This window comes from Eptatretus burgeri, chromosome 10, assembly GCF_056783735.1.
Source record: "Eptatretus burgeri isolate ZD-2024b chromosome 10, Ebu_testis_v1, whole genome shotgun sequence".
NCBI classification, from domain to species: Eukaryota; Metazoa; Chordata; class Myxini; order Myxiniformes; family Myxinidae; genus Eptatretus; species Eptatretus burgeri.
Genome location: NC_140970.1, coordinates 5723382 through 5747449, shown reverse-complemented (window position 1 = coordinate 5747449; position 24068 = coordinate 5723382). Strand labels below are relative to the sequence as shown.

Below are 24068 nucleotides of genomic sequence, written 5' to 3'. Positions count from 1 at the left end.
AGACATAGTATAAATATATTGGGAGTCCCCTGTTTATGTGCTATCTAAATTTGTCATTAAATTTTTTCAACTCTCATTTGCATATTTTGCATATTTAATGAGGCAAATCGGCATCATTTTAAATCACATGAATTATGTAACGATTTCGACCAAATTAACAAATTAACATCACCATGGAACTTAGCAAATGTGTGCAAAAGATTGAGGCTGTCAGATTATCCCTTCTGGAGAAGAAGATGTTTTTAGGTTTTGGAGAAAATCCAATATAGCCGACATACCACGTGACCTAAGTCATCAAAATTTTTAAACTATAAACTTCAGGTGGAGAGTAATTAAATGGATAAGTTTCATTGAATTTACTCCAAGCGTTGTTTTCATTTTATGACATTTCAAAAATGGGTCATTTTCAACTTTGGGGGGCGCTGGGGGCTCACTGGGGGCAAATACAGACATAGTATAAATATATTGGGAGTCCCCTGTTGATGTGCTATCTAAATCTGTCATTAAATTTTTTCAACTCTCATTTGCATATTTTGCATATTTAATGAGGCGAATCGGCATCATTTAAAATCATATAAATTAAATAACTATTTCAACCAAATTAACAACTTTACATTCCCATGCAACTTTGCAAATGTGTGCAAAAGATTGAGGCTGTCAGATTATCCCTTCTGGAGAAGATGTTTTTAGGTTTTGGATAAAATCCAATATGGCCGCCATACCACGTGACCTTCGTCATCAAATGTTTCATAGTATAAACTTCAGGGGGTGAGTAATTATCCTGTGAAGTTTCGTTCAATTTCATCGAACAGTTTTCCCTCCAGATCCGCCACAAAATCGGTCAGTAGAACATAAAAACACCTTTAATAATAATAATAATACGAACGATTTCAATAGAGCCTCAGCCATGCTTGAAGCCCTAATAATCAGAGTATGCTCAATGTGGGGAAGGCATGGGAAAAAAAACATGGCCCATCATGGCCCAAGGCACCCATGGTAACAAAACAGACCCCATCTGTTACATACAAAACTAAAGTTGGAATCTCTTCACTAAAACTACAAACCAAAACCTACTTGCTTTGTTCAGCTGATTGTCAAAGCAGGGATCACCTTTCAGGTCTTCAACCATGGAAAAAGCAGAACAAAAATCCCCCCAAAACATGAATCGGTCAAACCCGGGATTTCATCTTCTCGTTCATAATAATAATAACTAGAACTGCCACTTTATAACTGCTGGCAGTGATGACCGGGTACCCAGACGTCCGCCTTTGATACAACATGAGACTAAAATGAGAATTTTGCAAAGCTTCCCTTCAATAGGATAAGTGGTTCCAGAGAAAACATTATTTAATAGTGTTACAAACACAGCCCTGCTTCGAGACAGCGCGGGACTGACGAGTAACGAACCGGGTCGCACAAAGTGTTCAATCTATTCATTACTGATACAGTTAGCCCTTTTTCCTGGGGACATTGTCGGTATCAATTGAATTGCTATTCCTGTACCCTCAAATGCATTCAGGTGCAGCCAAGTGAGCCTTCTGGAAAAAAAAAATAAAAAAAAAATAATAAAAAAAAAAATCGAAAAGTTATCAGATTCAAATAATTAAATAATTCTGGCTGCCAAACCGCGTGGCTGATCGGGTTGAAATTTTAAACCCACGTTTCACATGTCGGCTAAATTACAATTGTCAAGTTTCACATATATAGAAGCAGCGGTTCCAGAGTGAACATTAATTCATATTTATCCTTCAATCCAACATGGCTGCCAAAACATGGGGCCAATCGAGTTGAAATTTAAACACTTCATTCCGAATGTCTGCTGCATCATCTCTCTGAAGTTTCACATTTATTGATGTAGCAGTTCCAGAGTAAACATTAATTAATATTTTCCCTTTAATCCAATATGGCTGCCAAACGATGTGTCGTGCATTAAAAGGTGGGGGGGGACTTTTTGTTCGTCATGGAGAGGCGGTCATACATGTGGAATTTCGCCACGATCTGTTCAGCTGTTTGAGAAGATTAAAAAAAAAAAATTCTAAACAAGATGGCTGCCGAACCAAGTCACCTATGATGTCATAATATGTTTTCTACGGTGAATTGTGGATGAGGATCAAGAAATTTCAGATTTTTCCTATGCAGCGTTGTACTTGACGAATTTTCACGGGGATACCACTTCACTGATGTCACGAAAAATCACCCGTGTTCCCCATTTTTTAGGAACAATATAACGGAAAAAGAAAAAGAACAATCACCCGGCGGAAAAAGAAAAAACAATAGGTTACCCAGTCCTGACTGGGTACACTAATAATTAGAGTACCCAGTCAAATGGACTGGGTAACCTATTGTTAACCACCGCCATCGAAGATCGGAGGTTACTGTTTTCACCCCTTTCTGTTTGTTTGTGAACAGTATTACGGAAAAACTCCAACGGATTTTGACGAAACTTGGTGGGGGGATTTGGTATGGTATAAGGATCATTCCATTAGATTTTGGACTTGGTCCAAAATCCAATATGGCCGCTATGGCGGCCATTTTGAAAAAAAATTGAATTTTGTTTTTGCATTTCTACATGTTTTAAGTGATGTCCACCCCCCCCCCCCAAAAAAAAATTGTTGGAGAAAAAAAAAATTTGCAACTTTTTTTCCAACAAAATTTCGAATTTTTTTTGCATTTCTACATGTTACAAGTGATTTCCAACAAAAAACATGCCAAAATTATAATTGCGGCTGATTTTGGAACTTCAGGTGGATATACCCACGTAAAATCAATTTCTGTCTCAAGAAATGTAGTTATAACGAATTAATTGAGTATGTAAAAGTTAAAAGTAAAAGGGAAAGTTGCAAACTATAACTCTGAGCACTGTTGACGTCAAATTGAATGAAAAGGATATCAGGTTCACTTGCGTGACCTTGCAGTATTGGCGGCGGAGGTTTTGCACTCTACCAAGTGCTCCCCCTCTAGTTTTTCTTCTGTTTATCTCTTATTATTTTTTCATTCTTTTTCCGCCGGCAATTTTTGGGTTCTTTCGCTTTAAAAAATCATTTTCAATCATCAATCAATCAGTCTGATCGACACAAAATTTTCACCATAGTACGTATCTTTTTTGACAGCAAACTTAATTGATAATTGTGACGTCATATGTCACGTGGTATGAGCGCCATCTTGAAAAAAACCGATAAACTTTGGACCTCAATCTCTGAAACCATGCAATGGAAAATTCTTTCGCTTCATACATTTTAATGAACTTCCCATCGGGAAAACGGGTGATTTTTCGTGACGTCATCAGTGAAGCGGTATCCCGGTGAAAATTCATCAAGTATAACGCTGCAGAGGAAAATTCTCAAATTTCTTGAGCCTCATCTACACAATTCACTGAAGAAAAAAAACATTATTTCATAGGTGACTTGGTTCGGCAGCCATCCTGTTTTGAATTTAAAAAAAAAAAATCCTGTTCTCCAGAACGGCTGGACAGATTGAGGCGAAATTATACACACACATTCCCCATGACGTCCTTTTTCAAATTTGTTAATTTCTTATTGATAGGTCACATGGTTTGGCGGCCATATTGAATTTACCTTAAAACCTTCAAACATCTCCAGAACGGCTGGTCAGATCAAGGGGAAGCTTCACAAATGTATTTTCCTTGTGTAGGGGATACAAGTTTGTTAATAATTATAATTGATAGGTCACATGGTTTGGCAGCCATGTTGGATTTAAGAAAAATATTGAATAACGTTTTCTCTGGAACTACTAAACCCATCGAAGCAAAAATTTGCATCCATCATCTACCTACATACATGGTAAAAATTACATCACAAGTCACATGGTTTGGTGGCCATCTTGGATAGAAAAACGCACCTTATCCGATTAACAAGAAACTTCACACACCTGTTCCCCTACATGATATGAAACTATGTAAATTTCTGATGTCATAGGTCACATGGATCATCAGCCATCTTGGATTGAAAATTAATACATTTTAAAAATCTTCTCCAGAACAGCTGGACAGATTGAAGCAAAAATTCACACAATTTCCCCAAGACAACCTTTCACAAGTTTGTTAATTTCTTATTGATCGGTCACATCGTTTGGCAGCCATATTGAATTAAGCATAAAACCTTCAAACATCTTCTCCAGAACGGCTGATCAGATCAAGGGGAAACTTCACACACATATTGCACAAGCAAACGCAATGTATGTTTAATGAATAATTGATTGGTCACGTGGTTTGGCAGCCATGTTTGAATCAAGAAAAATATTAAATAATGTTTTCTCTGGAACTGCTTTAATCTATCGAAGTGAAAATTTGCAACCATCATCGAACATCATGTCTGCACACATGGTAAAAATGACATTACAAGTCACATGGTTTGGCAGCCATCTTGGATAGAAAAACGTAACTTATCCGATTAACAAAAACTTCACACACCTGTTCCAGTTCACGATTGGAGGCAGAATGTAAATTTATGTCATAGGTCACATGGTTCGTCAGCCATCTTGGATTGAAAATTAATACATTTTAAAAATCTACTTCTCCAGAACGGCTGGACAGATTGAGGCAAAAATTCACACACACACACACACACACACACACACACACACACACACACACACACACACACACACACACACACACACACACACACACACACACACTTTCCCCAAGACATCCTTTCACAAGTTTGTTAATTTCTAATTGATAGGTCACATGGTTTGGCGGCCATATTGAAATTACCCTAAAACTTTCAAACATCTTCTCCAGAATGGCTGGTCAGATCAAGGGGAAACTTCACAAGTCTATTCTGCACGCGTAGGGGATACAAGTTTGTTAATAATTGATAGGTCACATGGTTTGGCAGCCATGTTGGATTTAAGAAAAATATTAAGTTTTCTCTGGGACCACATAACCTATCGAAGCGAAACTTAGCAACTGTAATCATCCCCTGCCTGCAAATACGCTAAAAATTATAACGTCACATGGTTTGGCGGCCATCTTGGATAAAAAAAACGCACCTTATCCGATTAACAGGAAACTTCACAAACGTGTTCCACTACAAGATTGGAAGCAGAATTTAAATTTATGTCGTCATAGGTCACATGGTTCGTCAGTCATCTTTGATTGAAAATTAATAAATTAAAAAAATCTTCTCCAGAACGGCTGGTCAGATCAAGGGGAACTTCACAAGTGTATTCTGCATGAGTAGGGATATAAGTTTGTTAATGAATAATTGATAGGTCACATTGTTTGGCAGCCATGTTGGATTTAAGAAAAATATAAAATAATGTTCTCTGGAACCACTTCATATATCGAAGTGAAAATTTGCAACTCCTATCTACTATCATGTATGCACGCATGGTAAAAATGATGTCACAAGTCACATGGTTTGGCGGCCATCTTGGATAGAAAAACGCACCTTATCCTATTTACACGAAACTTCACAAACGTGTTCCACTCCACGATTGGAAGCAGAATTTAAATTATGTCAAAGGTCACATGGTTCGTCAGCCATCTTGGATGGAAAATTAATAAATTTTTTAAAATATTCTTCTCCAGAACGGCTGGACAGAGGCAAAAATTCACACTTCCCCCAAGATATCCTTTCACAAGTTTGTTAATTTCTAATTGATAGGTCACATGGTTTGGTGGCCATATTGAATTTACCCTTAAACCTTCAAACATCTTCTCCAGAACGGCGAGACAGATCAAGGGGAAACTTCACAAACATATTGCACACGAGCAGTGAATACAAGTTTGTTAATTTCTAATTGATAGGTCTCATGGTTTGGCAGCCATGTTGGATTGAAGGATGAATATTAAATAATGTTTACTCTGGAACTGCTATTTCTATATATGTGAAACTTCACAATTATAATTTAGCAGACACGTGAAACGTGGGTTTAAAATTTCAACCAGATCAGCCACACGGTTTGGCAGCCAGAATTATTGAATTATTTGAATCTGATAACTCTTCGATTTTTGTTTTTTTCCCAGAAGGCTCACTTGGCTGCACCTGAATGCATTTGAAGGTGCAGGAATAACAATTCAATTGATACCGACAATGTCCCCAGGAAAAAGGGCTAACTGCATACGTAATAACTAGATTGAACACTTTGTGCTACCCGGTTTGTAACTCATCAGTTCCGCGCTGTATCGAAGTAAGATTGCATTTTTATCACTATTAAATAATGTTTTCTCTGCAACCACTTATCCTATTGAAAGGAAACTGCAAAATTCTCATTTTAGTCTCATGTTTTATCAAAGGCGGACGTCTGGGTACCCGGTCATCACTGCCAGCAGTTATAAAGTGGCAGTTCTAGTTTATATTGAATTTCTTTCTGCTCCTGGTTTGACATTGCCCCCACCCTATTTTCTCCAAACTGAAACTTCATTAAATATAACCACTGTAATTCTTAAAAAAGAAAAAAAAAATGCATTTCAGCATTTCAACAACAAACATCGGACACGTCTTTCACAAAAGCTGCAAATATTCTTCACCATGATACATCTCTTCTTCCGAGCACGCGTTAGCGCAGCGAAAAGCGGGGTTCCGCAATCAGTCCCGTACATGCACACGCGAATTTCTGCATTTTGTTATTCCCTTTTCTCTGGAACTGCTTGTCAGATTGACACCAAATTTTCACCATCGATGCAACTACTCATGCAGAACGTTTTTTCATGATAATTATGACATACGAGGTCCGTCAAAAAAATAACAGGACTGAGCCTGCTGTGTGCTCCACTTACACAACTTGAATGAACGGGTTGCGTCAGTCTTTCGCAACATATACGATTGGTGATGGTTGACCGCTCATTGTGTGATTTTTTTTTTACCGGTAGTGCTTTACATGTTGTCGATTCTGAGTCGTTGCGCTATAAGTCGTGAGCAGAGAGCCAATCTGAAGTTTCTTGACAAGCTTGGCAAAACACCTTCCGAATCCTTCGCAATGCTGCAGCAAGTCCATGGGGAAGAAACGATGTTATGTACACGTGCATTTGAATGGCACAAGAGGTTCAAAGAGAGACGGGAGGAGGTTGAAGACGATCCACGGTCTGGAAGACCTTCAACGAGCAGAACGGCCGACAACATAGAGCGTGTGAAGCAGATTGTACACGCAGATCATCGACTCGCGGGGTGGATGATTGTTGAGGAACTTTCCATCAACAAGGACACTGTCTGGAGCATCATCACTGAAAATCTCAAAATGCACAAGGTGTGCACAAAAATGGTCCCCAAGCTGTTGTCCAAGGACCAGAAACAGCAGTCACTGTCTGTCAAGACATTATTGAGCGCCTCGAAGACGATCCAGACCTGCTCGGGAGAGTTATTACTGGCGATGAATCGTGGATATTCAAATACGATCCAGAGACCAAACGGCAGAGTTGTCAGTGGAAAAGTCCAGCATCACCAAGACCAAAAAAAGCAAGGATGTCGAAATCGGTCAGGGTGATGCTCATCGCGTTTTTTGACATCAAGGGCATCATCCACTTCAAGTTTCTACAACAGGGTCAAACAGTGAATCAATACGTGTACAATAAGCCTGGTGTTGGCTTAGTGGTTAGGGTGGTGGCTTGGGATCCTAGGGTCCTGAGTGCAAGTCCCGTTGGCTGCTGAATTAAAAATACACCAGGAGGTTGACTCAGCCTGTCATCCTTCCGAGGTCAGCAAAATGAGCACCAGTGTACTGGTAAGGGGGACACTGCATCAGCGGCAAAGCCGCATCCCAACCAATGATGCAACCAGCAGCCACAGGCTGCACTCGATAGAGAGAATACGTGTACAAGGAGACCTCCGACGCCTCATGAGATCAGTCCGGGATAAGAGGAGGGATCTGTGGGAGAACGCCTGGGTGCTCAACCATGAGAACGCCTCTGCTCACAGTGCCTTGAGCATCCGACAGTTTCTGGCGGAGAGGAACGTGCAAACGCTGGAGCAACCCCCATATTCGACAGACTTGGCCCCTTTTGATTTTTTCCCATTTCCCAAGCTCAAGGGGGTAATCAAAGGCACCCGATTTCCTCATGTGGAGGCCATCAAAAGGGCAGTGACGATGGAGCTCCGGAGGATTCCAGAAGACTTCCGGGGGTGCATCGAAGCATGGAAGAAGAGGATGGACAAATGTGTGAGACTGGAGGGAAACTATTTTGAAGGGGACAAACTGCGATTTCAATATATTTTTTTGTAATAAAATTTCTGTGAAGTCAGTCCCGTTACTTTTTAGACGGACCTCGTATGTTACATGGTCTGGCAGCCAAGTTGGAAAAAAAGAGAAACGTTGGACCTCTGCTTCTCCGAAACCACTCCATGGAATAAATTGATACTTTGCACCTGTCAAGTATGCGTCATGGTGAATAAGCGAGTTTTTATGACATAGGGTCCCTTTGTTTTGACATCATAATTGCATACGTAGAACGCTACATCCGAGCAGTATGAAAATTGAGGGTCATCTCGGGATAAGTTGGTCAACAATTTTTTTTTTTTAATGACATCGGTCACGTGCTTCCACAGCTATATATATATATATATATATATATATATATATATATATATATATATATATATATATATATATATATATATATATATATATATATATATATATATATATATATATATATATATATATATATATATATATATATATATATTAAAACCTTCAAAATCTCCGAAATGGCTGAACAGATCGAGCAGAACCTTAACAGGTATGATCGCATATACACGAGGAACAAAAAGTTCCCCACCTATGACATCATGTGTACAAGTCACATGGTTTGGCAGCCATATTGGATGAAATGGAAATATTCAAAAAAATTATATCTCTTGAACCACTGCATCAATCAATGCAAAACTTCAAAATTATGATCTCATAGTGATGGGGAATATACGTTTTAAATTTCAACCTGATCGAAGGCATGGTCCGGCAGCCATAAGTATTTCATTTTTTAAATGTTCTTTTTAAATTTTTTTGAATGAGGCACACTTGGCTGCACCTATATGGGTTTGAAGGTGGAGCAGCAGTTTAAACCTTGAGTCCTATCCAGGTTCCTCCTGATGACTTCATCTTTGCTTTTGGCTTGTTCGGGTTCCTTCTGACGACTCAAATGCAGTACCTATTTTTATTTAGTTTTCCATTTGATTTGAATTTAATTTTTTTTTTTTTTTAAATTACAAATATGCCACCAGAAGAATTGGCTTGCACAAAGTCCTTCTCAAGAGTGCGTGGAGTAAGTATTCTATGAATCCCATATAGTTATTCAAAAGGAATATTTTTCTGAGGAGTTTTTCTGCTCTGCCCTTCATCCACCCCCCAATCACACAGCACAGCACGTTCTAATCTCTCATCCCATGATCTTTATATCCGTCAAACAAAGTTGGGAATCTGGAAAAGCATAGAGTCCCCCCCTCCACCCCCAATCTCTGTTTTTAGACCTCAAATATTCAAGGCTCCAACCTGACATATATCTCAATCCAGGCAACTGCTGATAAACCAAATATCATTTGTTTAACAGAATCCTTCCTCCTGAAAGATGTCCTCCGATGTGATAGACCTGAACCACACCCCCATGGCAGAGTTGCACTTTACACCAATAACTAAATTTCCTGCTGCCCGTGTACTGACCTTTCACCTCCCAACCGCTAGGGGTACCTCTGGCTGCCACTTCCCTCCGCTTCTACCTCTTGCTCATCTGTGTGTTGTGGCGTCCTCCTAAGAGCGATTCCTCCATCTACATATCGCTCTCAGAGACATGAGCAAACTTTGAAACACATATGTGCTGATTTCAATGGTCATCATGCAACTTCACGAGGTGTTGGTACCCCTCTCTCACCAGCCATGGCAGTTCAAAGGACATCCATGAGTCCATGGGACTGACTCAATCTGTAAGCTTTCAAACCTGGATGTCTCCCATTGGCAAATTCTCCCACCTGGACTTGGTGATGACTAACTTTCCTGCAAATATCTCCTGCACTCCAATTGGTTCATCTGATCATATGCTTGTGAAGGTCAACGTCTCTGGCTATTCTCAGAGAGCTGCCTCAACGCCAGCAACTCGCATTTCACTTAAGCAGATTGGCAGGGACTGCAAGTAGACATTTCTCTTCAAGATGTTAACTCAGCCTGGGAATTCTTCCACAGAATCTATATCTATATATCTCTATCTCTCACACAGATTCATCCCATCTCATCTTCAATTTTCCTACCCTTCTTCCCACCTATGGTACACTGAATCCTGTGGTGAGGCAGTTGCTCTGAAACAACTTTCCTTCTCTTCCTGCAAGACAAATCCAACTGAAGGAAATCATAGTGCATTCCAAAAAGTCTGCAACAAGTGAATGTCCACTCTCAGGAGAGCCAGAAAACAACATCTGCCCAACCTCAACAATGAACTTTCAATTTTGGTACCCATCGTTCCGTCGTACCCAACTGCTCCTGGGCTTGTCTTATGCACCTGAGAAGGTTCTTTCAGCTCTCAACTCTGCTACAGTATCGGCTCAAGTGCCAAAAAAAAAAAAAAAAAAAAAAAAAAAAAAAAAAAAAAAGAGGGAAAAAGCTGCTCTGCTGCTCTTGCACATCCCCTCTCTGCCCTTTTCAGCCTATCACTTACCCGGTCATCTTCCATCTCCTTGGAAATCCACCATTACTGCACTCCATAAAAGGTGCAAAAACTGACCCCTTCAACTCCAGACCTATCAGCTTATTTCCAATCATCAGCAAGGTCATGGAATCAATCATGACAGTTGATATAAAAATCCTTCCTTTTCTCCAACAACCTCATCTGTGATCACCAATTTGGTTTCAGACCAGTTGACACCACCTTGGGCATGCCGTTTCCACTCACCCAACAATGGAGGACCTCAATGTCAGACATGAGATCAGGGCTGTATCTCTGGACAAATCTCATGCTTTTGATACACTCTGGCATCCTGTCATATTCTGCAAACGCTATGCACATGACATCCAAGGCAAACTACACACATGGCTTACAGATTTCCTCTACCTCTCTGAGCTAACATGTGGCACTCAATAGAATCCTCTCCCTGTTAAGGATGGAGTGCCCCCCAAGACAGCATTCTGGGCACAGCCCTTTTCCTGATCTTCAAAAAAGATTTTTCTGACTGGAAAATCCTCTTTATCCATTTGCTGATAACCACCCTCTGCTGTGACATATCTTCTCATTCTTCAGACAGGCAGGCTACTGCTTCTTCCCTTGAAAACAATGACAAGCTGATCAAGCACATGGGATATGTCCTTCAATCCTGACAAGTCTCACTATCTCTATCCAAAAGGGCCATCTGGAAAACCCTCCAATCTACTTTATTAACAATTCTCTTGAGGAAGTTGTCATTCAAACTACTGGGTCGCACCATCAGTCATGATCTTTCTTGGCAAACCACATTACAAAGTTGGTCTCCAAAGTCAGCCGCCAACCGGGCATCCTAAGTCGTAAAGTCCCTCCTTGGCACACCTGACCACCTGTAAGGTCTTATCCACAGCTAGGGGTACCTCTCTCCTCTTTGGGCTGACTCCCCTGCCCCACATCTTGCTCAGCTTGATGCCATGGAAACCAAGGAACTTCAACATCATTGGAATTTACTGTGTTGAAGCTGAGTCGATGGGCTTATCACTTTGCTATAAGACAGGTCGGTGGTCTCCCTGACTTCTACCACCTCCTTTCTGGTCTTGCACCCTCTGCTCTTTCCATGCTTTGTCCCTTCGTCTTCTGCAGAGCGAAAAAGGTCCACTATCAGCCCCATCCTCATGAAACTACCTCAATCCAGGATTACTGCTTACCTCCACTCATTTGTCCCTGTTTTTTCCCCTTCGTGGAACTAACTTTCACATCCTCTTCAATCTCATTATTTCCTACAGGCCTTCAAAGCAGCTGTTCACCACCATCTCAGATCTTCCCCAGTCAAAAACCATGATATTTCTCCCCTTTTTAACCACGTCCAAATCCCTTCTCCTTCCAATTATCCAGTTTTCCCTCCCCAGGAGTTTCCTTCTGCATCCACTTGTCCCCCCCATGCATGCATGTTTTACATAATGTTTTTGTCCGTTACCTCATCTGTTCAGTGTGCTCGCTCTTCCACAAGACTATGTAAACAAAAAAAAAACCCCATAAATAAGTTGACGAGTACAAGTGGAAACCCGAGATTGGGGGGGAAGTGGTAGCCGAAATGTTCCTGGTTCCTGGATACCAATGGTCTGGCAATGGTTTGTTGGGGAAGGGGACAGGAAATTTGGGAGAAGAAAAGGTCTTAATGACAAAATTCATTTTCAATCAATTTTGAAGTAGAAAGACCACCAATTTGAACAGGAAAAATAATGACAGGTTGTGTATAGTTTTTCTACAATTCTGGTATCAAAGGATGTGAAAGATGAAACGAAATGAAATAAATCTCACCTGGGAGATACAAGTTTGTTTTTTCTTTTCCCCAGCCTCTCATCCAACATCAGGATGCTTATTGACCTGTAAATTAAAATAGAGTTTCAGATAAAAAAAAAAGATTTTAAAATTCTGATCACAGTCTACAATATCACAATCCACAATGCAAAGGAAACAGCATCGATTGAAATAATTGTAGTTCAAACAATGAAAAGATCAGCAAGAACATCGCTGGCATTCAACAATGTACAAGGTTTAACGAAAACAAACAAACAAAAAAAAAAAACCTTCATATTTCAATCATAAAAAGCAAGAAAAAATCAAAATCAACCTGCACTTCTCACCCACAAAACATTTAAGTTTATCTAAATCTACATTGGCTTGGAAAAAGGCCTTCAAAAGTGAAAAAAGTTGAGCTGTGCACATGAGACTGGAAACAATCTGGCATGAACGAAGAAAGTAAAAGCTGACTTTGCACTGGACAGAATGAAAGTTGAAAGCTGCTCTACTTGCATGGGGGGGGCAGCTGGAGGCTGATTGCAATAGTCGTAGCTTCAGGCAGGAAGTACGGCGGGACGAGGTAGGTTTGTGGCAGCGGACGACCTGTCAATGTTCAAGGAGGCCTTGCACTGGTTGGGCTCGGGAAGGGAGAGGGCAAAGCCTGGACACCCCCGGCTGCCATGTTTATGATGGCATCCGGTTATAATCACACAGGTCCTGGGTTTGTCAACGTGGCAGTGGCTTGGACATTTTGGTGGAAATGAAAGTGTTTTTAAGGATAAAAGTGAAAAGTTAATCACATTGGAATCATGCAATGGCTTTACTGCCAAATGGCTTGAACTGTGAACATGCTGCAATACGAGAAAAGGCCCTCGACAAGATAAATCCAGATCAACTTTCACTGCATAAGATGATAAAACTCCGAGTGGCACTTTCCTGAAACAATGAGATGACTGCAAGTGTAAAAGTAGCCCAGGCACGAGTTGTTGTAGAGAACGGCAAATGAACAAATGCCACACCTCAAATCTAGAGAAATGATGAATAATTGATTTCCCTAATTATGCAAATAAAAATCCACAAGACATGGAAATAGCAAATGGTCAGTGGAAAGATGTAGGAAGTGGAAAAACTGAATTGGCTCCAGCAGAGGTGCAAAACCACTTCGAAGTATTTTGCCTTGATCTTGGTCATGAGGTCATCTCCATCATGTAACCAAATCAGTGATCACCGATTGAATATACAAAACAATTCAAAGAAAGTTGGTGCACACATTAACAATAAGCATCATTGTGCACGTGAATGATGCAACAATAAATCCAATTTGCCTCTGTACTTAAATGAAAGCTAACCGTTTGGCCAGTAATGGAAAGAGCTTGGGAATTCATTAAAACAGGGAATGAAGATTGAGAAAATTCCAAAATGGACAAAACCCTATGGCTCAATACTCAATGACTGTGGCCTCATGGAGGAGCTTGTACATAAAACACGTACAAGGCAAAGACATAAGTAGAAATCAATGTACTTTATTTAACATGAATTACAAGGAATCGGAAATTGACAAACAAGGTATATGGGATTTTGAACCTTGGTTCCCTACACCATGAGCTATGGATTCAGCCAAAGTGACAAGGCCAACCCTTGCATTGTTCATACAATGCAATACTAGTCTGTGAAGGCGAGTATGCCCTTTTGCTCCAATGGAGAGAACAGCCACACCTCGCTTCCCAGTGTAGTTAAACACACTCTCACAGGCTATCAGTTGCATTACAGTTTACCAAATCACCATTAGATGCTTGTGGCTTTTCAAAATTTTAAAAATCGCCAACTTAGTGTGAAGGAGGGGGGGGGAACAAGAGAAGAAAAACAAGGTACATATTAGTATCCTCCCTGAAGGATAAAATTTGACCTCTCACCACAGTGGTCATTGAAAGACTGACAATTTTAAGATTAGTTTAGAGTGACCCACAAGACAAATCAACACTGGCTTAATGATTGTGTCAGAAAATGTACGTTAGCAATTATTGCTCTGCCAAGGGCACCCCATCCAAATTGAGGTTTTTCAATGTCGCACCAACTAATACCATCACCAGATTGCAAGATTTTATCACTTTTTTAATTTTATTTCATTTCAATCCTTCAACACAATTAATAATTGTATGGCAGCCACATTTGCATTTGAAGCTTGTTGACTTTTCAAGAGGATGCACTTTTTGGCAATATCTGCATGGTTGGCAGCATCCAAAGTAGTTTGCAGACATGTTCATAGAGTACAGTGTGCAGGTTGGAATGGGAAAAAAATCTTTTAATGAGCAGATGAGATGAACAGTACATCAGCAACGTGGCCAGGCTGTCGATATTGAGAAGATCAAAACTAAAAAGAGGCTCAAAGTGGGACTATGCTTGGCTGAGCTGGAGAGAAAGGACACTGAAAAGACCGTTTATAATGATGGTCTGGAGTATATGGACATGAAAACATGAACCTTGGTTTTTCCCCGCTTGCTGAAGTTTTAAAAGTCAAAAAGAAAACCGAAAACCCATCACAATCAGGGGAGCAATCAACAACTTTAGAAAATTCAAACGTCCCACACAAATAAGATTAATTAAAAAAAAACAAAAAAAAAAAAACAAACACACCAGCACTAAATTATCAATAATACAAAAGCTGAACATGACAATGAAAAAAAAAAAACCTTTGTGATCAAAAATCCAAAGCAAAGCAAATCTATAGCACTTTATGAAGGAGGCCGAGCTGAGCCAGGTTTCATGGTGGATGGGTCGTGAGGCCTGGAAGTATTCACTGCGTGGATGCATTTAGGGACGTGGAGTTCACAGGTTAATCCATGAAGAAATCTAAAAGGAGAGGTTGGTGAGAAAGGCGTGGTCAGTCAGGGTGGGCGAGCTGCTGGCACTGACGGTATGGAGAACGCCGGCACAGACTGCTTTGATCAACAAGCATGTGGTGACTGTAATGACTTGGTGGCTGGATGCGGGCTGCATACTTGGCTGGCCTTCTCAGTATGGTTCAGATGTACAGGCTGCACTTCCAAGTGAACTGTAAGCGTGTATTTGCTTGGCTACACAAAGGTATGAACCAACAGACCACTTGATGGTGATATAGCCTTTGATGGGATCAGATTTGTGCCAGAAAAAAAAAAAGACAGGCCTCAAGGTGGGAATAAGTCATGCCACCATTTAAAAGTCGCATTGTGAAACCAATCCTTCCATAAAATGATTGTGTGGAGAAGGCAGATTCAATGTTTGCATGCCTTGATCTGATGCAAGATAAAATACAGTATATGCATTCCTCCTTTTCACCTATTTCTGAGACCTAAGAAAGATTTTTTTTTGTCAATGTGGTACTAAAAGATAAAAATACCAAAACCCATTATCACATGTACGTTGCCCATCAATTTTCTAACTCATTGGTTAAATAATTTCAACTTTATGCTGTTTTGTTTTTCATTGCTAAAGATTTTTGGAAAAACTGCAGCGACATTGGCACAACTGAAACAAACAACTCTGATGAAGGTAATCACTACAGTCCACAATATATTTACGTCCTAATAAATTAAAAAATAACCCCAAACAAACCTTAGAACCCTGACATTAACATTCGCACCAGCAAATCGTGCAATGAGCTCACCTTGGCTCGGCTGCTCCTCAGCACTCAGCGCTTCCAAGTCTTCTCTTGCTCTACAGACCAGACAATGGGACCCCACCACCAATTATGGCATTCATTTCCCCAGACCGGCAAATAGTGACAGCAGGCATCTAATGATAATAAACCCTCAAATATGAAAACAAAAGCAGCTTTGAGAGCAAAACTCCCCCCTACCCTCTTTTTCTATTCCTTCATTCATTCCCTTTACATTTGTACTTCTGCTACTTATCCCTTGCTATTCCATCAGCCATGCCATTGTAAAGGAAATAAATGAATAAATAACACCTACATGAAGCATAAAATAACAACACTATGGATTTAACAATGCAATTCTTTACAGGGGATCTGTGGCACTGAGATTTATTTGTATTTCAAATGCGCTAAACGAATAAAATATATTATTAGCCTGGAGATGTGATTTTGTAATCACTTTTGTACGTCTGTCTGGGATGCAACTTTTTACAAGTTGGGGGGGGGGGGTGCCATTTGAGGTCGTCATCAAATTTTCAACCAAGCTTTATTATGAGACTATGGAGCAGTCAAATTAATAATTTTGATAAAAGGTCAACATCACCTAAAATCATCATTTCTCATTATTCTTCAACTCCTTTCTTACTCTATTGTTTTTAAACCTTTTTTTCCCCTCAGCAACCACTTGCCTGATTGCCAAAATTTTCAGGGAAGGAGCAACCCCCACCCCCATACAGAATATTTTCGTGATAATTGTGACGTCAGAGGTCACGTGTTATGGCAGCCATCTTGGATTAAATGCAAGAAATTTCAAAATTATATCTCAAACCACTGATCGGAAAAAAACTTGAAACTTGGCACATCTCATTCCACTCCCAATGGGGAATACAGGGTTGTAAGGACAATGCCATTGGTGAAGGGGTAGACCAGCCATAAATGTTTTAATCAAAATCCTTGTTCACCATCGAGATTCAGTGTGTAAGCCCAGGCCGTAAGCTTTTTGGTATACGTCACATTTTAATAAATTAAAGGTGTTATAATGATCATGTTTTATTAAAGAAACAAAAATGAATTGTATTTTATAATATTAATGGATGAAATTGCAATATTTGGTGTGACCACCTTTTTCAGGCAAAGCAGCAGATATCTGTTTTGGAATCATTTCGTGCAATTTCAGGACAAATTCCATTGGGAGGTTGTTCCATGCATTCTGCAATGTTCGCCATCATTCGTCTTTTGATGTTGATTTTGTTTAAAGATAAAAAATACATCAGTAATGGTTCATGTTTCATAAAAGTTAACCCTGGGTTCATACAGTCCTGACTGAATGAAATTCCAGGAGTTTTCCAGGACAAATTGTCATTTTCAAGGAAACATAATGCTTGTGTTATACCTTGTGTTCAACAATTTACTGATTGAAGGAATGCACAAAATTCTATAATCAGTCTTTTTTATTAATTGTTTTCATGATTGAACTGCAATACATTTAAGTAAAGGCAATTTCACCGAATACTGTTTTACTGTATAAAACATGAAAATGTATATATTAATTAAAAAACTAAAAATCTTTGGAAAAACAAAACACTTTTACATTCTTATCTTAAAAGCCGCAATTAAGCTGCAATATTTAAAGGCAATTTCACACAACACTGTTTATCGCATGAGAAAAGAAAATGTATATCTATAATTCCAGGTGTGTGTGTGTGTGTGTGTGTGTGTGTGTGTGTGTGTGTGTGTGTGTGTGTGTGTGTGTGTGTGTGTGTGTGTGTGTGTGTGTGTGTGTGTGTGTGTGTGTGTGTGTGTGTGTGTGTGTGTGTGTGTGTGTGTGTGTGTGTGTGTGTGTGTGTGTGTGTGTCCGCTGTTTCGACAACCACTGGTCCGATCTAATTGAAACTTGACAGGTATATTGCTGGGGCCCTGTGGATGTGCCTTTTCAAGGTTCGATATGAATCGGACAAGTGCCTCCCAAGTTATGGCCATTTATTTACCAACCAATGACAAGACACATTGCTGCGTGGGCGTGGCCGATGGGGAAGAGAACCTCAGCCGCGTTCCCCATTACGGGTTACAACGTATGGACTTCCGGAAAGTGATGACTTCGTGTATTCTAATAATTTCTCGATTTCTTATGCACATTTATAGATAAACACAATGCCCCAATCCAGTCGTCGTTTACGAGAGCGAAGGAACGGCCTATGTGGTTGTTTGAAAGGTTTTTTTTTTTTTGCACGTACGTTTTTTTTCCTCTTCTCTTTTCTTTGTGTTTTTCCTTGCGATAACATTGCGAAAAGGCAAAATACGTTGGCGCTAATTGAATAATTGGCCATTAAAACTAAATTGCGAATAATCGCAACTACGATATGCGAACTTCCAGGCCACGCACGTATGGGCACGCGAGAGTGAAGGAACGGCCTGTGTGGTTGTTCTCTGGCTCGTGGTTTGAAAATTTTTTTTTTTTTGCACACTTGTATTAATAAATCTGTGAAGAAAATACTTTTTACATACTTTCTCAGAAGTTTTTGCATTTAATGTCACTTGTTATCAACAAGTCACCTTTGTTGAACTGACTAGCATGTCATCCGTAAGTGCCACAAGCACTTAGAGGTTTCTCAGAAGCCGAGCATTTTCAACCACAAGTTTCTCTAACTCAATCAATTATTTTTCTTTCTTTTTGGAGGACTCTCTCAAACTGTTAGCTTTACTAACAAATGACAAATCTTTCTGCCATCAATGAAAACTCGTACACCATTTTTTGCATAGAGTCAATGTCTGTTTTGAGTCTTTTTTTTGGCGCGATTTTAAGTCCGATAATTCTTCTTCCATCTTTCGTTTTCTGTCCGAGACAGAAGCCAGTTGTTTATTTTGCTTCTGCTCATCCAAGTAATCTTGGTACTTCCTTCGTACAGCACTTGCAGACAATAGCAGCTTCTTGTCGAGTTCAACTTTCTGCAACCCTCCGACATTGTGAAGATGATCACAGATTACTCTCTGGGCAATCAAGGACTCGCCTCAGATTTTCCACCTCAATTCCTTTGTTTATCGAGAAGCTCCTTTCAACTGCAGCCTGTCCATGGGACAGTAGCAAAAGTTCTCACAACCTCCCACAGATTACTGAACTCCGGCTTTTTTGCAATGTCTGCATGCCACAGATGGTCGAAGCGATCTTTCTTTCGATCGAAATATGCGTGCTTGACTGAAGTGTCAGTTCTCCTGGGCCTCACTTTGAAATGAGATCGAAAGCAGAATTGGCTGTACAAGAATGTGGCGCAACACCACCTCATGTCATCCACCATATAAGAATTCCTGTTTCCTCGATACGATGCAGTTTTTTTTTTTTTTGGACACAAAGTCGAGGCTAATGGAGGAGCTGGAGCATACAACAAATCAGAAGAAAAGGAAGAGCAGAAAAAAGAGGGGGAGTGGGGATGTAGCAACAGCAGGGTTGAGGGACAAACCAGAGGAAGACTTGGAAAAATTGATGTTTTGTTAAGAATGAGGGGTAGGAGAAAACATGGATACAGAAGCAAAATGCCATCGAAGGAAAAACTGGAAATTTGGAAAGAGGTGGGCTTGGGGAAAGTTAATGGGGATAGAAAAGACCATGGTTGGATGGGAAATGATGGATCGAACAGCTTCAGGTCTTTAAGACAGTGGCTCAATATATGGTTTAGATTAAGCAGCTGTCTTGAAGGCTTGGAGGTAAGAATGACATGGAAGAGAATGTGGAAGATGGTTCACAGGTGGGGCGGCAGCAGGGAGGGTGGGGGTTGGCAAACCAGGGAAACGAATGAGTGGTGGTGTGTAGTGTATCTGGCTTTTGGAAATTTCACCAAAAGGGATTTGCTGGACCACATGGGCCCTGTAGAAACTTTGGGGGAGGAGGGGAAGAAGAAGAATCTGCAAGACCAGAAGGGAGGCAGTAGAAGAGGCAAGATCATGAAGACAGAGACCACCAACCTGTGTGTGATGTGAAATTGATAGTCCCATAGACTCACCTTCATCACAGGAGATTCCATCGATTTTGAAGGGCTTAGTTTCCACTGCATCAAGCTGAACAAGGTATAAGGCGGGGAGCCAGCTCAGAGGAGAGAGCAGTAATCCGTGAAGCTGTGGACGAAGGCCTTGGCGGTGGAAAAGAGTTAAGGTGTGCCAAGGAAGTACTTTGCCCAACGGATGATGCCCAGTTAGAGATTGATTTTAGAGTTTCCACAAAGAGAAGAACAAATACAACCCCCACCTATTTAAAACACAAAAACATTCACCCATGCACGTACCATAAGAATCATAATCACGGTTGTAGCGTCTGGTGCCGTAATCACGTGAGTAGCGGTCCCTGGGGGAACAAGATCATGAACCAATAAGAATGTGAAAACAAGAATAAATGGTTCTGTATGGGTTGGGTGGGTGCAGTGTTCAAGTATACAATTCAAATGAAAAGAAATAAAGATTTTAGAGGTTGTAGAAAAATGCTCTGAGACACACGAAGCAGGAAATTTGAAAGACAATATAAAAAAAAAAATCAATCGCCACTGCTCTCCCTCCATCCATTCCCTCACTTCAAATGTCACCACAGTCAACTCCACTTGTGAGAAGGCCAAATGCCTCAATTCTGTGTTTGCTTCCAAATCTTGTGTCCCCCAACCTATCGCTCTCTGTACCCACCACTTTACCCAGTCGCACACAAGTGCTTCTGGATTCTGTCATTTTCACCTGAGAATGTGGAGAGGTTTCTGGCAACCTTCAACTCCAATTCTGCAACTGGCGCAAACGGAATGAATGCACGAGTCTTAAAAACCTGCTTTGTTGCTCTTGCACATCTTCTTTTTGCTTTTTCACCCTTATTTGCCCAAAGTCATCATCCATCTGCTAGAAAGTCAGAAAACATCACTGCATTACATAAACATGGTGCAAAAAAGAGATCCTCCACACAACAGACCCATCAGCTTACTTCCATTACAAAGTTGTTCCTCAGTTATGGAATCAATCATCACAATGGACATCAAATCATTCCTTTTCTTCAATGGCCTGATCTCAGTCCATGAGTTCTGATTCATATCCTGTCACCCAAACCTGGATATACTGTTTCTGCTCTCCCAACAATGGATGGAGACCCAAAATGTCAGATGAGATCTGGGCCATCTCTAGACACATCTCAAGCTTTCAATATAGCCTTGGCATATCGCATTGCTCTCCAAATACTCTGTCGATAGCATCCGATGCCAGCTCTACACAGGGGTTACTGACTTCCTCCACTGTTGTAATCACATATGGCTCTCAACAAAATCCCACATCCTCTCCGTCAAGGCGACAGTGCTCCAAAAGCAGTGCTTTGGGCCCAGTCCTATTCCAACTTTTCATCAACGATCTGACTGGAAAAATCCTCATTTTCTCTTTGCTGAATTCCCCTCTACCATAGCATCCCTCACCCTTCAGATAGGCAAGCAGCAACCTCTCCCCCCTTCCCCCCTGCAGATGCTGGTATAAACAGGAGCTGATCCTAAACTTGAAATATGTCGTTTCCCCCTTCTCAAGTCATTGATAATTAAGTATACTTACAACTAGAAAGTTCACAGAACACCTTACCCCTCACAGCCTTGAGGAAAGAAAAGAAATAAATAAAAGTAATTAAAAAAAAAAAGACATGGGTGGGTCCACAAGTGGAAAATTTGATTGGTTGAGATATGTAAAATTCCGTAATATTTTGTCTAAGTACTGCTAAACGGAAGGGTTGTGAAAGTGCCAAGGCGATTTGTGTTCTCCAGTGTTCAAGTATATTATTCAATTGAAAAGAAATAAAGATTTTAAAGGTTGTAGAAAAGAAAATTCCTGGAAGCTTACCACCGTTGATGCAGTGTCTTTTACACCACTCCATTCAACACGTTGAATTAGTTCTTTGTGCATGTTGTTCATGTCCTTTTATGACATCCTTAAAAATAGTAAGTTGCCTGCGTGGAATGATTTTCAATTTTGTTTGACTGCCAGAAAAGCAGACCGAGTGAAAACAAAGTATCTTTCTACTCTCTACACATGCACGATCAGGATGAGATTCCAAACAATTTGCCAAATTCAGAGCCAACGTACTGCTGAACCGGAGATAAATGTTCCAATTGGTGTTTAAAATATAAAACATTCAATTGAAATCAAGTTGTTCCTCAATCACAAACTGACGTTTGTGGAGATAGACTAACATGAGCCAATCGCAGAACCACACTTTTCGCTTCACACGCAGGGTAATAATTCAACATCAGTTAGCCAATAATTCAACATACCCGTCTCGGCCACCACCATAATAGTCATCCCGTCGTGAGTTGCCAAAACTGCGCTGCTGCTGGGACCCTCCGTAGTAATCACGACTGCTGCGGCCACCGCCACCACTCCGGGAGCCATAGCCTGTAATCATAGCACAGATACATTAAAAATTGGACAAACATCTCCGCATTACATTTAAAACCGAGAACGGCGCTCTTCAATGTTGACCGATATGCGTACGCACACATTATTATATCATTATACATACTTGTACCAAATTTAATTTAAATCCCTTCAGGTGTTCTCAAGTATCACATTTTTACATGACATGACCCCTGACCTTTGACCTCTTTATGCCAAACTCTAATCAGTTCATCTTTGCATAATCATATCATGGACGGATTACACAAAAACATAATCTCTTAGACCAAATAATTACAACACATATCTCAGTGTTTTCCATCCATAGTGCTCACTTGGACGGCCGCCTAAGTCAATTTCTGGCCACCCAAATGACTTAACAACATTGTCCACATGTATATACTGTTACGGTTGTGGAAATTCACAGATCACCATTCAGGTTCCCCGAAGATCAGTTATGTCGATAAGTGTGTGTTCCAGGTTAGATTTCCCCACCAATGTATAACGGGAATTATTCATGTGCCGGGCTGTGCATCTTCAGTTAGCCGTTATTCTGTCTATCTTTTATTTTAACAACAATAACAACCAGAGCAATTCATCGACCACGTTCGCCTTCGATCGGGGCGGATCCCGCCTGAATGAGGGTTCAAAGGCGAAGAGAAGGAGGGCGATGATTTCGGGTGGAAAAAGCCCACCGCGGCCCTCCCCTTGGGGGCGATAAAAAAGCCGCGTTCGCTCGCCGGAAGAGGGCGCGTGAGAGAGCCGATTGAGAGTTGGAGGAAGTGGAGTGTCGTCGTTGGGTTGGTGGATCGAGATCGCTGGAGCAGTAGCTCGTGGGAGAAGCCTTGGAGCGCAGCCAGACGGCAGTGGAGAGGAGAGTCAGGCGCGTCGCAAGGCCCTTGACCCACCAAACCGCCATTCGAAGCTGCTGCAGCGTTGGCAATGAACCAGCGAGATGGACACCAAGGGTCGCCAACCCGAACCAGGACCCAGCGAGTCACCACAAGGGTGGCCAGCTAGCCCGCTCGGTCTCTCGGAGCCCCTTCGATCATCCCGGCTCTGAACAATAATAAAGGCTTACGAGCATGCCTGTTTTCTTTCTTGGGTTTTTGTATGAAAGTCTGTGGCACCTTGTCTCGAAGTAGAATTGTGAGTAAGTATGTGCTTGTACATAAGTAGACATAGGCTGGTCGGCTTTTTGATCATGTCCTGCCCCCATTCCCTGCTTACGTGCATGCACGAATAAATGTCTCCATTTTTGAATGTCACCTGCTTGTTGCGTCCCTTCCTACATTGACTGCCATAATTGCGTTCGGGATATTCGCTGGCTGATTATAAGCTGATAAAACGTACATCTGGTCCGACGGGACTTGGCGATATAAAACCGCTCGGCCATCGCATACGGAAGGAGCTGCTTAAGCGGCTCGTTTTCGTGCAGGTCCCGTCGAGGTATAAACTCCCGGCATTTCTGTCCGCGCGAATAATTAGGTACGTCAACAATTCGGCGATCGACCCTGTAGCGCGTGGACAGAAGAGTTGGCTGGTTTATGGTGTGTTAAAAACACCCGTTGCTGGGTTTCGGCGTTGATCCGGAAGCTGCGACTCGATTGCCACGTTCGGTGGGCGCGTGCGGCCGCAATTGGGCTAAAGGCGGTCGTCCGC

General features: G+C 41.0%; 1 protein-coding gene across 4 annotated transcripts in view; it reads right to left on the bottom strand.

Moving 5' to 3' along the window:
• Positions 1 to 24068, bottom strand: part of LOC147017877 (cold-inducible RNA-binding protein B-like) — a 56557-nt gene that overhangs the window by 9633 nt on the left and 22856 nt on the right. For 2 of the 4 annotated variants that reach the window (XM_085896946.1, XM_085896947.1), the window contains exons 5-8: positions 22286 to 22406; positions 20291 to 20349; positions 16029 to 16078; positions 13889 to 15235 (exon numbers count right to left, since the gene is read on the bottom strand). In XM_085896946.1, the coding sequence (XP_085753072.1) occupies positions 16053 to 16078; positions 20291 to 20349; positions 22286 to 22406 (206 nt within the window). In that variant the 3' untranslated portion in view covers positions 13889 to 15235; positions 16029 to 16052. Of the gene's footprint in view, positions 1 to 12403; positions 12470 to 13888; positions 15505 to 16028; positions 16079 to 20290; positions 20350 to 22285; positions 22407 to 24068 lie in introns of those variants that run through there. The other 2 variants (XR_015062174.1, XM_085896948.1) reach the window with 2 other exon arrangements.